This window comes from Hemiscyllium ocellatum, chromosome 26 (genome assembly GCF_020745735.1).
Source record: "Hemiscyllium ocellatum isolate sHemOce1 chromosome 26, sHemOce1.pat.X.cur, whole genome shotgun sequence".
NCBI classification, from domain to species: domain Eukaryota; kingdom Metazoa; phylum Chordata; class Chondrichthyes; order Orectolobiformes; family Hemiscylliidae; genus Hemiscyllium; species Hemiscyllium ocellatum.
Genome location: NC_083426.1, coordinates 16,110,920 through 16,123,154, shown reverse-complemented (window position 1 = coordinate 16,123,154; position 12,235 = coordinate 16,110,920). Strand labels below are relative to the sequence as shown.

The 12,235-nt window shown below is 38.6% G+C and overlaps 1 protein-coding gene across 6 annotated transcripts in view; it reads left to right on the top strand.

The window, feature by feature from the left end:
* The window catches only part of LOC132828364 (plasma membrane calcium-transporting ATPase 1-like), a 227,553-nt gene that overhangs the window by 92,756 nt on the left and 122,562 nt on the right, over positions 1 to 12,235 (top strand). For all 6 annotated transcript variants that reach the window (XM_060845401.1, XM_060845402.1, XM_060845398.1 and 3 more), the window contains exon 2: positions 934 to 1,397. In XM_060845401.1, the coding sequence (XP_060701384.1) occupies positions 1,202 to 1,397 (196 nt within the window). In that variant the 5' untranslated portion in view covers positions 934 to 1,201. The remainder of the gene's footprint in view (positions 1 to 933; positions 1,398 to 12,235) is intronic.

The following is a 12,235-nucleotide window of genomic DNA, read 5'->3' as shown; positions in this document are numbered from 1 at the left end:
AAGTTTTTATATCCATTCATGCGATGAGGCCATCACAGGCTAGGCTAGCATTTTTGATCACTCCTGGTTGCCAAGAGGGTACTGAAGAGACAGCCAGGTTGCTGGAGTCTCATGTAGGCCAGACAAGGTAAGGGTGGCTGTTCCCTTTTCTGAAGGGCATTAGTGAACCAGATGTGGCTTTCTGACAAAGGGCAATAGATTCATGGTCATCGTTATACTCTTAATTCCATTAATAATGTTATTCATAATAATAATAATATGACATTAATGTTATTGAATTCAGTTTCCACTATCTGCCATAGTAGGATTTGAACCCAGGTCCCCAAGATGTTATCTGGGTCTCTAGATTAACAGTCTAGTGATAATACCACTAGACCATGCTTCTGCAGGTGTCTTGTGCACCTCTTGGTAAACATGTTTCATGTATTTGCTTCTTGATGCACTAAAGAGGGTCATTTTTGCTCATAAATGTACATTTGCATCTCATCAGGTATTTAAATTTCACATATGCAATTTATAGGCAATGGGAGGGCAGATAGGAGGGGGGTGGGGTGGGGAGGGGGATGAGGATTGGCCGAAGTCTCTGGTCGACCTAATAGTGTTTCGTTGTCGAAATATTATATCCTGACCCATGAAGGGCATTAGAAACATTATTTTGAGTATTGCATGATGTTTTTGGAAACAAGACATGTTGCATTTGAAGTTTAAAATGTTCCACATCTGTAATGAGCATTTTGTAACAACTATTCCTGTATCAAAAATGAATTTTCGTTTTGATCTCACGCACATTGAGCAGTGGTATATGATCTTTTAAAAGTTCCGAAGATTTCTATCATGCAATAAGTGTGAAATTCTTCAAGATCACTCTTTGCTTTTTGAAAGCTGTGTGTCAAGTATCAATCATTAGGTAACACATTGCATTTTCTCTTTCAGATTTTCTCAGTTACTTGCTATCACCAAGAGATGCAAGAGCAGAAATTACACTATTGCTACTAGCCTGCTGTTACAGTAACATGGACTTCCTTACGACACCTTGATCTGGAGAAATCGGACTCTGCTGATGTTTGCATCACTGCTGCAAGACTTAAAAACCAATCTAAAATTTGTAGACTCCCATTGGAACTGTCAATAGGACTGCCATACCAGTACCTGGTGTGGATTTTTCAACATCAGCTGAAACCTTTTTTATTCAGTGGAAAAAATGACTAATAACACAACAAGCCACCATCCAGGCAATTCTGTTGCCGAGGGCAACCATGACAGTGAATTTGGCTGCACTGTTGGAGATCTGCGGGCCCTCATGGAACTGCGGTCTGGTGAAGCAGTCCATAAAATCCATGAAACGTATGGTGATGTTCAGGATATCTGTAGAAGACTAAAAACTTCTCCAGTAGAAGGTAAGCTGCTTCTCTTGTCTGTATTATATGCACTTGTGAGCAAGTTAATTCTGTATTGACTTAAAGTTAATGTTCTTTGAGAAAAAAATACAACTACAGCAAATAGTTCAAGCAACCTAAATTTGGATTTTTAATTGTTCTGCATTTAAATGCTATTGTGTTGATAAATTGCATGGTGAGGTATACTGAAAAAAAACTTCATTGTGCAGTGGCCTTAGTAACTGACTATCTCATTGTATCAAGGTCCGTTCCAAGATTTGTGTATCTTCTGCCTCATACCTTCCTGCGATGTTCCTACTTTATTGATCTCTCACAAGAGTAGTTTAGTGAAGACCAATTAATGAACTTGAACACTTGGGAAAATCTTGTAAATAGTATGAACTTTTTGCTTACATTCAAATAGACATTGCATATCCCATCCTGTTGACATTATAGTGAAACCTTTTTTAATAAAATGTATGAATTCTGGACTTTGAAATGTCATTTTGCAAAGCATCTACATGGAGATGGCGCCACAATTACTCCTCCTAATCATTATTCAGAAAATAGTTGAAGAATACTCAGCATTATTCACTTGGCTCTGCAGATCTTTGAGTTAAGAATGGCGTTGTAAATGGGCAACATCTGCTTACTGTGATGCACGAAGCTTAATTGGTTTAGCATGTGAAGTCTGCACTGATCAAATACTCTATTCTGTGTTGAACTAAAACAAAAGATCTATTTTAAAGTAGAAAGTATAGCTGCTAAGGATTCAATTAATTGATTAAACGTCACCAGACGAGACAATAATCATGACTGAAGCAGCACGCAGGAGGTTAACAGCAGTTAATTACCGTGCGGCAGATCTGTCATATGTTTTTTGCAGGTTTTGAGACTTTTTGTTTAGTGTCAGTATATTGGCTCCTGTGGGTTCAGGTCTTATTCTAGGCTCACATCTGTGCAATCCGGAGGTGGTGCTGAATTGTTGGAGGTGCCATTTTTCAGACCTCATCTGCCTACTTGTTCAAGCATTTAAAGCGCATCACATGGTATGAAGGGCTGTGAACTCCTTGTCACCAGCTTCCTGAGTTTAATTTGGTGAGATATCTGTTCCGGATCTGCCAGCTTCAACTCTCTTGTTGACCATTAAATACTGGATATCATTGCAATGAAGATCTATCTTTTTATTGTAAGCAGAAGCTGGTTAATATCAAATTAGCTGCATTTTAAATTTCATTTGGCTGATTCATGCAATGATACTGACCATGATCCTGCCATCAGCTTATCACTTGGCTACCTTGGGTGTACGCTGCAGAATAGGTTGATTCTTCAAAGGTTTTGCAAATCTGTTAATATCCACTTGTATCCTGTAATAAAATGCAGGAAATATAAAAGATGTTCATCAGCATTTGTAAGGGAAAAATAGGTCTGATTCTCAAGCATGATAATGGTGGGGGGGGGGGGAAGCTCTTTCAAGCATGAAAATGTTTGGGAGGGATGATCATTTAAAAAAAAACAAGCAGAATAAAAATCAAATTTGCTGTGAGGTTTACATTTCTAGGATTTTTTTGATTAACCTGTAGACCAGGTGAGACTTGAATCTGGGTCCCCTGGCTCAGAGAGTGGCACTACCACTCCACCTCAAGCTTTAATAGGACCCAGTGAAACTGACAGGTATTCCTGTCTGGGGTGCAAGCCCAAAACAATGTTTTACGTTTTTTTATATATAACTATTGAAATAGGTCATTTTTCTGGAGAATGAGTTATGTGAACTGATTTTTAAAATTTATATTCCTCCGACATAAGCTTTGAAAATGTTTAACTTTAGGAGGGAACAACTCTGCCAAGTTTTGGACAGTTTGTGTAAATACTGTTCTTCCTATTACTCTTTATTTAATGTGACTGATCTTTTGGCTAAGTTTTCATATCAACTTACACTCGAACCTGTGCCTGAAGTGATATTGTATTTTTCAAATTTAAAATAGAGATAAGCAAATCTCCTGGGATTTACTATCAGTGTACTGGTGTTCCATCTCTCCCCTCTCCTCTCCGGGCAGAGAGAGCACACAAAATGCCAGTAATTTACTTACCTCTCCCCACACCAGCACACCTCTGCACCTCCTTCTGCGCAATACTTCTGAGCTAAGCAGTTCTGTCTTTTGGTATCAGTAATTTTATTTTTAAGAAAACACTCCACTTTGAGATCTTTGGCTCTCACCAGATTGAAAGTTTAAATATCAATTTGTTGGATGAGAGTTCTGTGAAAATTGGCTCATAAGCTACAGGACTCTTAACCTAATGATTGGGGAAATTATCCTTAACTATCGAAATAATAAAATATTTTTGTGAAACAAAAGGTGAAATTTACTACCAAGTCTGTTGTAGTTTGGAGGACTTCTGCATTCTGAGGATCTCTTCAGAAGACAACTTGCAAATGTGTGGTTTAATGCCTATTTTAATTTTTAAAGCATTTTTGTTGACAACCCCAGTAGTCATTTGTTTAATTTGTATTTGCTTGTGGCTGTGAAAGCAACAAAGAATTAAAGAAACATGACTATAAAAGGCTAGAAAAAGTATCAACTTATGTTGCATCATCTTCATTCCTTGCCCCCCTTCAGCCTACATTTATAAAGACAACCTGAATGGAAGAGATCACTTTCGTTTTCAGGAAGCATGTTTTTCATTTCAGTCTTGCTGGCATTCGCTCCTTGTTGGAATGTTTTTCAAAGGTTCAACATAGTTCCAGGCTGCAGAATGATCCCATATGAATAATCCTTTTCCCTGACACAGTAGGATGCTTTACATATGAACGAAGGCAGGAAAAGGAAAAAACGCTAATAATTGGAGATGGGACAGAAGTGAATAAATATCATTCCCTCTTTCCCTCTTTTTTTATAAACTGTTCGTTTGTAACATCCTCACTTCTGGTGCAGTGTCATTTGACCTGAAATGTTGGCCCAATGTGTGTCTTTCCACTACTGTTAGATTTTTGGTTTTTTGAGCACATTTGCAAGATGTTTGGGAGGGAGTCAGGGGAAATGGTGGATTCGAAGATATGCCTTTCACGTTTGTATTAAGGCTTATGCTTCCACTGAGAGAGTTTAGTCAATGTGTAGATGTTATGAACCAAGAAAATACTAATATATTTAAAATCTAACTTTAGATGGTGTTTGGGTCTTTATTTTGTATTTTTAGTGAAATTTTAGAAATTTATTGGAATTGGCTTAATTGGAAGAAATTCAAAGTATGCATGAAGGTTTTTAATAAAAAGCAGTAGTATGAAGAGGTCACAATCGAGCCTTCTAAAATGTTGAGGATCATCACTCGTTTAATCATAAACAGATTGCTAAATTTAAAATTTGATTGTAAATCTACAAGGTATTTAAAATATATTAGCAAGCCTCTAAAGAGCTCATCAGGTTTTGTTTCCCTTCCCACCAGATAGAGATGTCAGATTCTATTAAATGTACCTTTCCTAAAGCTGAACAAATGGCTGCTAAAACTTACATTTTGAGGGGTGCAGACTGTTGAGCTGAATGCAGCAGTTCAGAAATTATTAAGGCGTCGAACAAATTGTTTCAATCCAGATGTTTCAAGAAGAATAACACAAAGTGGAAACATTGCATTTTATTTTGGCTTATCCCCAGTCTGGGAGAAACTTTGGGTTTATTCTGTTGACTTTAGTCTATAGTTTCTCTTGTCCTTCAGAGACCAAACCAAGACCATGATAGAACATTTCACATCATTAAATGAGATCTTCAGTTCCCTGTGTGTAACACAACACAAACCCATTTAAGGGGGTAGCATCAGAACAAAAGTTTTTTTTTCAAAAAACTGTTGGCGTGTAGTGTTATGTGCCAGATTGCAGAAAGACTGTTTACTGTCTGAATAAAAAGCTACCTTGCAGCAGAGAATTATAATGGATTATGGATATTTTAATTTAATCAGGAAGTAGATGTTTGACTTTTAACCTTTCGCCCTACCACCTCAAAGATCATACTCTGTAGTCAAAATTAACTTTTTTTCTTTCCTCTGTGACTCCTTTTTAGTTTTAGAATGCCTCCAGTCACTTGCTGTTGTAAGTGCTTCAGGATCCTGGAGCAACCTTCTGATGTGCTGCTCCATGACACCAGCGTAATTAGCCGAGTGTGGACACTCTACTCTTGACCAATACACCAGACAGCATCTCGTTAGACGACAAACATTTGAGAAAAGACATTGACGTGAACACGTGATGAAATAAGATTTGGTTCTTACCTGATATAACTATAGGATCAGAGCTTGGTATATCTCGATTACTGTGTGCAGTTATGATTAATAAGCCTGAAGACTGTTTGAGACTTTGCCTTCTCCTTGATGAATCTGCTGTGAACCTGAATTCATAATGCGGCGTCAAACAACACATTAAAAACTTGCCAGAAATGTTGGTTTAAAAAGGTTCATACTGAAATGCACAGGATGCTAAGGTGGTGACAGGCAGCTTGCTTAGAGATAATTTTAAGAAGCTGTTAGTTTTGTTTATGTTCCAAGCACGCTCAGTGGTTGAGAAACTCGAAATTAATAATACCAGATTGAGTGGAATTAGAGGTGCAATTATCTCCATGAATTGTAGAGGTGGAGGTGGTTTGAGGTGAGGAGAGTTGAGGGCAATTGGCAATATTTGTAAGTAAAGGTGAGAATTTAAGTTATGGTATGACCAGGCTCCAAACAGAATAAATGGATGCAGCAGTTCTACCACAACCACGTTATATTTGAAAGTGGGTTACATGTAGATGTATCCATTTCATTGTTCCTTTTGTTTGTACATCCATGTATTAATATACTTCAACTACTCCTCATTTGAGCTTCAATTTGTCATCAAAAAGATTTAAATCTTTTTGGATTCCTCCTTGGTTACATTAACCTTAGCAGAGTTTTGAGATGGAGTAAAGTTGGTATTACTGAACCATTGTCCTTTACCCTATCCATTAAACTTGTACTAATGAAAAGTTTTCACACTCTATCACCCTGTTACCCCACTCCTTCAACTTCTCCAATTCTCACTTTCCACTTGGGCACTAAGTTAGAAGCTTTCAAATTTGTTACACTAAATACAGGACAGATTAGTTCTTGCATTGTGAACCATGAATGAATGTTCAAGACCCAGTTTGTTATATAGGCTATACTGTAATCTGTTTTTAGCAAAACCTGTTGCTTGAGGTCTGAAGAAGGTAATTCTTAATTGCTTTCCATGCAGAAGGGAAATGAAGATCTCGTTTACATTTCCAGATATTGTATTACACGCATATAGTTTTGGAGATCAAGGTTCTTTAATTTCCCACCAGTGAATAAATCTTAATTAAATTAAAGCCTAGTCTACAATGTATTTACAAGGTCTGCACGTGCAATAGTGCATTTATAACCTGTTGTTGGAGCTGAAGAATTTGAACAATGCTCTCCAAGTGGATAGTTATTTAAGATTAAGTTCGTAAACACTCATTACTCCAATTCAGTCAAAGAACCTTTCCATAAATGAGGAGTGAGTCATCTCTAACCAGTTTCTAGATGAGTTAACATATGATTTTAAAGTTTTCAATGCTGGAAACCCTCTAGCAGGCCTCTTCTTTGGAGGGGAGAGAGAGATCGGATTAACACATCATACCGATGATTTTCCGTGAGACCTGAATTGTTGACGGTCATTCTTTGCATAGCTGCTGCCTATCTTTTGTGGGTTTCCTCCACCTTCCGTTTCTATTTCAGAATTCCAGCACCTGCAGTAGCCTGTTTTTCAATGTACCGGAGTTTAGTCTTCTCACTCTCGCTATGGAAAACTTCTGTTAGTAAAGCTGATGGATGGAATTAGAGTTGAAACCTTTTATAGTTGAGTTACAACATGGAGTCTATGATTGAACGTTGCTGCTAATAAATTTTGTACCGGAAAATATCTATCTCTTTTGTGTAATAGGTACTATCAGCTTTATGCAGTAACAATCAATGATAGCATTCCCAATGTTTGGATATGTCATTAAGGAATTCAGCGTTTGGACTACTAAGTTCAAAATCTCCCTAGAAAGGTCAGACTTAAATACAACAAATTGTTGTTAGTACTTGCCTTTCTCCAGTTCTGACAACATGACCTAACCAGCTGTTGTGAAATTACTGCCAGTTTAGTTATGTCTTGCCACATTTTCTTGGTGCATTGTTTTAATGTAAATATCATGCCTTGTGGCAAGTGGGGTATTTAAATGGGCTCGTCACAGAATCCCTGTGACATCTTTGTTCTTTGAAAAAGCAAAAACTTATGATATGAAATTAATAATATTAAAGGGAATAAAGCATTGCATTTTACTTGAGTTTTACTTTATCCACAGTTATTCGAAGGCATCACTGCAAGTGTATGTTCGATTTTGTGGAGCTACACAGTTGCTTGCAAAAATGCTTTTGTAGTCTAACTTGTTTTATTATTCAATGGCTGCAGAATATTCAATTGTTTCCAAAGTTAGCTGAGGAACATGGCAACCATAAATGGAATGCCACGCAAGTATTCCAGGTAAATATTTCCAGTCATTGCAAAGGGAATTGTTATTACTGTGGCTGATGTAACATTGAAGAGCAGGTGACAATTCTGCTATCCTTAGCATTTCTATGTATACACAGCTCTAACTTGGCTGCTTTCTGCTTGTCGGAATATCTAAGAACAGAAGTGCAAGGTTTTCAAAGCTGTGTTTGTACAACTGCCCAAACGGAACTGGACAGCTGGGGGGGTAGAAATATCAGAAATGCCGGAAGTGCTCAGTAGGTCAGGCTGTTGTGGAGAGAACATCCAAGTTAAAGTTTTGAATTAGTACATTTTCTCTTTCTGTCAATGCACTGAACAGGAGATGTCTAAAGCCGAGCTGAATCTTTGTAACTCTATTTTAAATATCACAGTACACACGCTGACAGTCATGTAAATAGTTCTCTTTTAAGCACTTGTTTGTGAAAGGTTGTGGTAGGACTGATTTATCAATTTTTTTTTTCCACTATTGATTCTGTAGTAGTTTATGTCAGAGTATTGCAGAATTGGCCAAATGCTGTTGTAATCGTTAATCAACTTCAGTCTTTTCTATCTTCCTTTCTGTTTTTCTTCCTGTCTGTTTCACTCACATTCTCTCATGCTCTAGGCAAGTGTCTGGGAATCTAGCAGGAAGACTTGTATCTGCAGGTGGACAAATCCAAATTTTAAATAGAAATGGTTGATATTAATTTCACTGTAGGCTCCACATAATTGCACACAAATCTAAGCTTGAGCTCTCCTGTAAATACATTTTGTGCATTTTCTGTGTAACTTCGTACTTTAACCTAGTTTTCCTTGAGTTAATTACAATCAAGCTAATGTTTAGTTGCTAACTGGTTTCTCTACTTGGATTTAATCCAAAATAAAGCAAACTTGCTCCAAATTGTATCCTGTCTATTGATCACTTATTCATTTGACCGTATACATTGAAAGCTAATGATATCTTGTATTTATTAACCATTGTTAATTGGCAGAAATAGCCTGCTAAAGTTTATCGCCGTCTCCCAGAAGGTTAGAAATCGTACAACAAATAAATTTTGGACTGTTTAAAATGGTAGTGAACCAAGTTATTTAAAGAACATTTTGGATAGTTCTGACAATGAATTGAATTTCAATTTAGAATCAAAATTGAGAGAAAGACCAGCTAACAAGGCCATTGAAAATGCAGGACAAGCATTTTGAGTTAAAGTTATGTTTAAAATTGTGAAGAATTTTAATTAGACCATGCTTGGAGGACCATGTATAGTTCCAATCACACACCATTAGGAAATGTAGAAGTGTTAGAAATGGTGCAAAAAAGAAAGAAAAGATTGTGAAGGTACATCCTATTAGAAAAGATGAAACAGCTCGGGACTTTTTTTTTATATATTCAGGAGTTATAATACTGAAGGATTACCTAGAAGGGATTTTAAGAATATGAAATTATCTGGTGATCTAAATGGATATTTTCACTTTTGAACAGACACTAATAGTACAAAAAAATCTGTAACCAGAAATTGGGAGGATGTGGAATTTGCTGCTAGATAGAACAGTTGATGCAATTCAGAACTGATACCCTCTTAAGGGGAAAAAGCTTATCCCTGTTCCTATTTTCTTATGCATACTAGTGCCATTTAGTATCAGGTTAGTCCATCATTTGGAAGGCTCTTAGCTTTTTTTTCTAGCACCTATGTTTGAGACTCTGGTATCTCTCACACCACAGGCTCCAACAAATACCCAATGGTATGAATTGAAGTTGAGAGCTAGCACCTCATTTGTTGTATTTACTTCATTTGCTCAGCTTCTGCTTTGAGTAGACAATCAAAATCAGTGAGCTACGTATTGAATTCCAATTCCACCATCTGCCATGGTGGGATTTGAACCCAGGTTCCCAGAACGTTAAATAGGACTCTGGATTAACAGACCAGCAATGATACCACTAGACCATCGCGCCCCCCCACCTTCAAAATCAGGTGAGCTATTGGTAGCTCTAGATTAGTGATGTAAAAGGCTATCTGAGGTTAACATTATTGACACCTGCCTCATTTTGTAAACATTTAACGGATCAGTTACCAGAGAGACCTGGATTGCTGTTTTCCAATCCACATTGAGCCTGTTCATGTTTGGTGGTACAAAGTTTACATTTAATCATTAACTCTAGACTATATGAAATCTTCTGGAACCAAATCAAATATAGGCAAGGAAATCTCCTGTTAATCACAATCTTCAGCTCTTCCTCCTATGATGAATCAGTCCTCCTAAATCACAGAATCCCTACTGTGTAGAAAAAGGCCGTTCAAGCCATCACACTGACACTTTAAAGAGTATCCTGCCCAGACCCAATCCCCACCACCTTATCCCTGTAATCCTGCATTTCCCATGGATAATCCACCTAGCCTGCAAGGCCAGTCCACCTAATCTGCACATCTGTGGACTGCAGTAGGAATCTGGAGCATCCAGAAAAAACCCTGCAGTCGCAGGGAGATTGTGCAAACTCCACAAGACAGTCGCTGAGGATAGAATCAAACTTGGGTTCCTGGCGCTGTAGGCAGCAGTGCTAACCACTGAGCTGCCGTGCTGCCCAAATATTGGATGTCACTTAGAAAATGGACTGTGGTAGCAAAGGGATACCTAGCAGGATACATCAATATCCATCAAGAGCAACTTAACGACGCCATTACTGGCCATGCTGGCTGAAGGATACATTTACCTAACTAGGCCAGTGGCAAGTAAAAGTGAACAAATCAGGGGGAAAAAACCTATTTGTCCTTTTTCCTCCCTGATCTACCTGTCCCAGATGCATCTATCAATGATGACAGATGATAGAAATAACCACTCCACAGTTCTTGTGGAGACCAAATCCCGTCCTTACATGAGGACACCATCCAACTTAATAGGTAACATTTAATTAGTGGGATGCATTCTAGACAGATCTAGAAACTCTAACATCCATGAGGTACCATGGGCTATCAGCAGCAGCAGAATTGCATTCAACCACAATCTGTAACCTCATCCCCTCCGCCCTGTCATTACCAGTAAACTAGGTGATCTTCCTGAGTTCATTGAGGAGCTGAGGAGATCATGTACAGATCAGCATCTGACAGATAGAGTCATAGTGATGTACAGCACAGAAACCGACCCTTTGGTCAATGACCAGATATCCCAATCCGATTTGCCAGCACTAGGCCCATATCCCTCCAAACCCTTTCTATTCCCATATCCATCCAGATGCCTTTTAAATGTTGTACTTGTACCAGCCTTCACCACTTCCTCTGGCAGCTGATTCCACACACGCACCACCCTCTACGTGAAAAAGTTGCCCCTTAGGTCCCTTTTCAGTTTTTCCCCTCACTCACCCCAAACCTATGCCCTTTAGTTCTGGACTTCCCCACTCTAAGGAAAAGCCTTTGTCTCTTGACCCTGTCCATGCCCCTCGTTATCTTCTAAATCTCTAAGGTCACCCCTTATCCATGTTTTTATCTTTTTAAAAAACGCTGACCTGATGAAGCTACGACATTTTTTTTCTGCAAACCATGTGATTGAGCTGAGCCATCCATAACCAAATGATTAGATCCAAGTTCTGCAGGCCCGTCCTATCCATTATGAATGATGGCGACAATTGAGCAAATAAAAGGTGGTTAGAAAAAGCAGTCCTATTCTAAATGATGGAACCAAACAATCAGTGCAAAAGATAAATCTGAAACATTCACAACCTCCTTCAGCCAGAAATGCTGAGGGGATGATCCATTCCACATGGTTGCTGTCAACAGCACCATCAAATGGCACTTGGACATCAGTAGCCAGCTCACTGATACTCACTCATTTCGGGTTCTGCTCCAAGTTGTTGTTGTAACCTAGCTCCAAATATGGTTAAAAGATCTGAATTTAATGAGGTGAGGCAAGACCGACTGGTCCTGACCTAAGGTAACATGTGACTGAGTGTAACACCAAGGGGCTAGTAAATGTAAAGTCTGTCGGAGTCAAATGGAAAGCTCTGCTCTTTTTGGAGTCCTGCCTAGTTCAAAGGAATTGTGCTTGTTAAAGGGCAATCTTTTCAGCCCATGGACATCCACTGTCTGAGGTCTTCTAGGTAATGTCCTAGGGCCAATCCTCTTCAGCTATTTCTTCAATTACCTTCCTGCTGGTCATAAAGTCAGAAGTGGGGATGCTCATTGCACAGTGTTCCGTTTCTATTCACAGCTCCTCCGACAATGTAGCAGTCTATGCATACCTTCAGAAAGACTTGGGTAGCATTCAGGCTTTGGCTCTGAAGTCCCAAGCAACGCTCATGCCACAAGCAGGTTAATGACCATCCCCAACAAGAAAGAATCTGGCCGATGCCTCT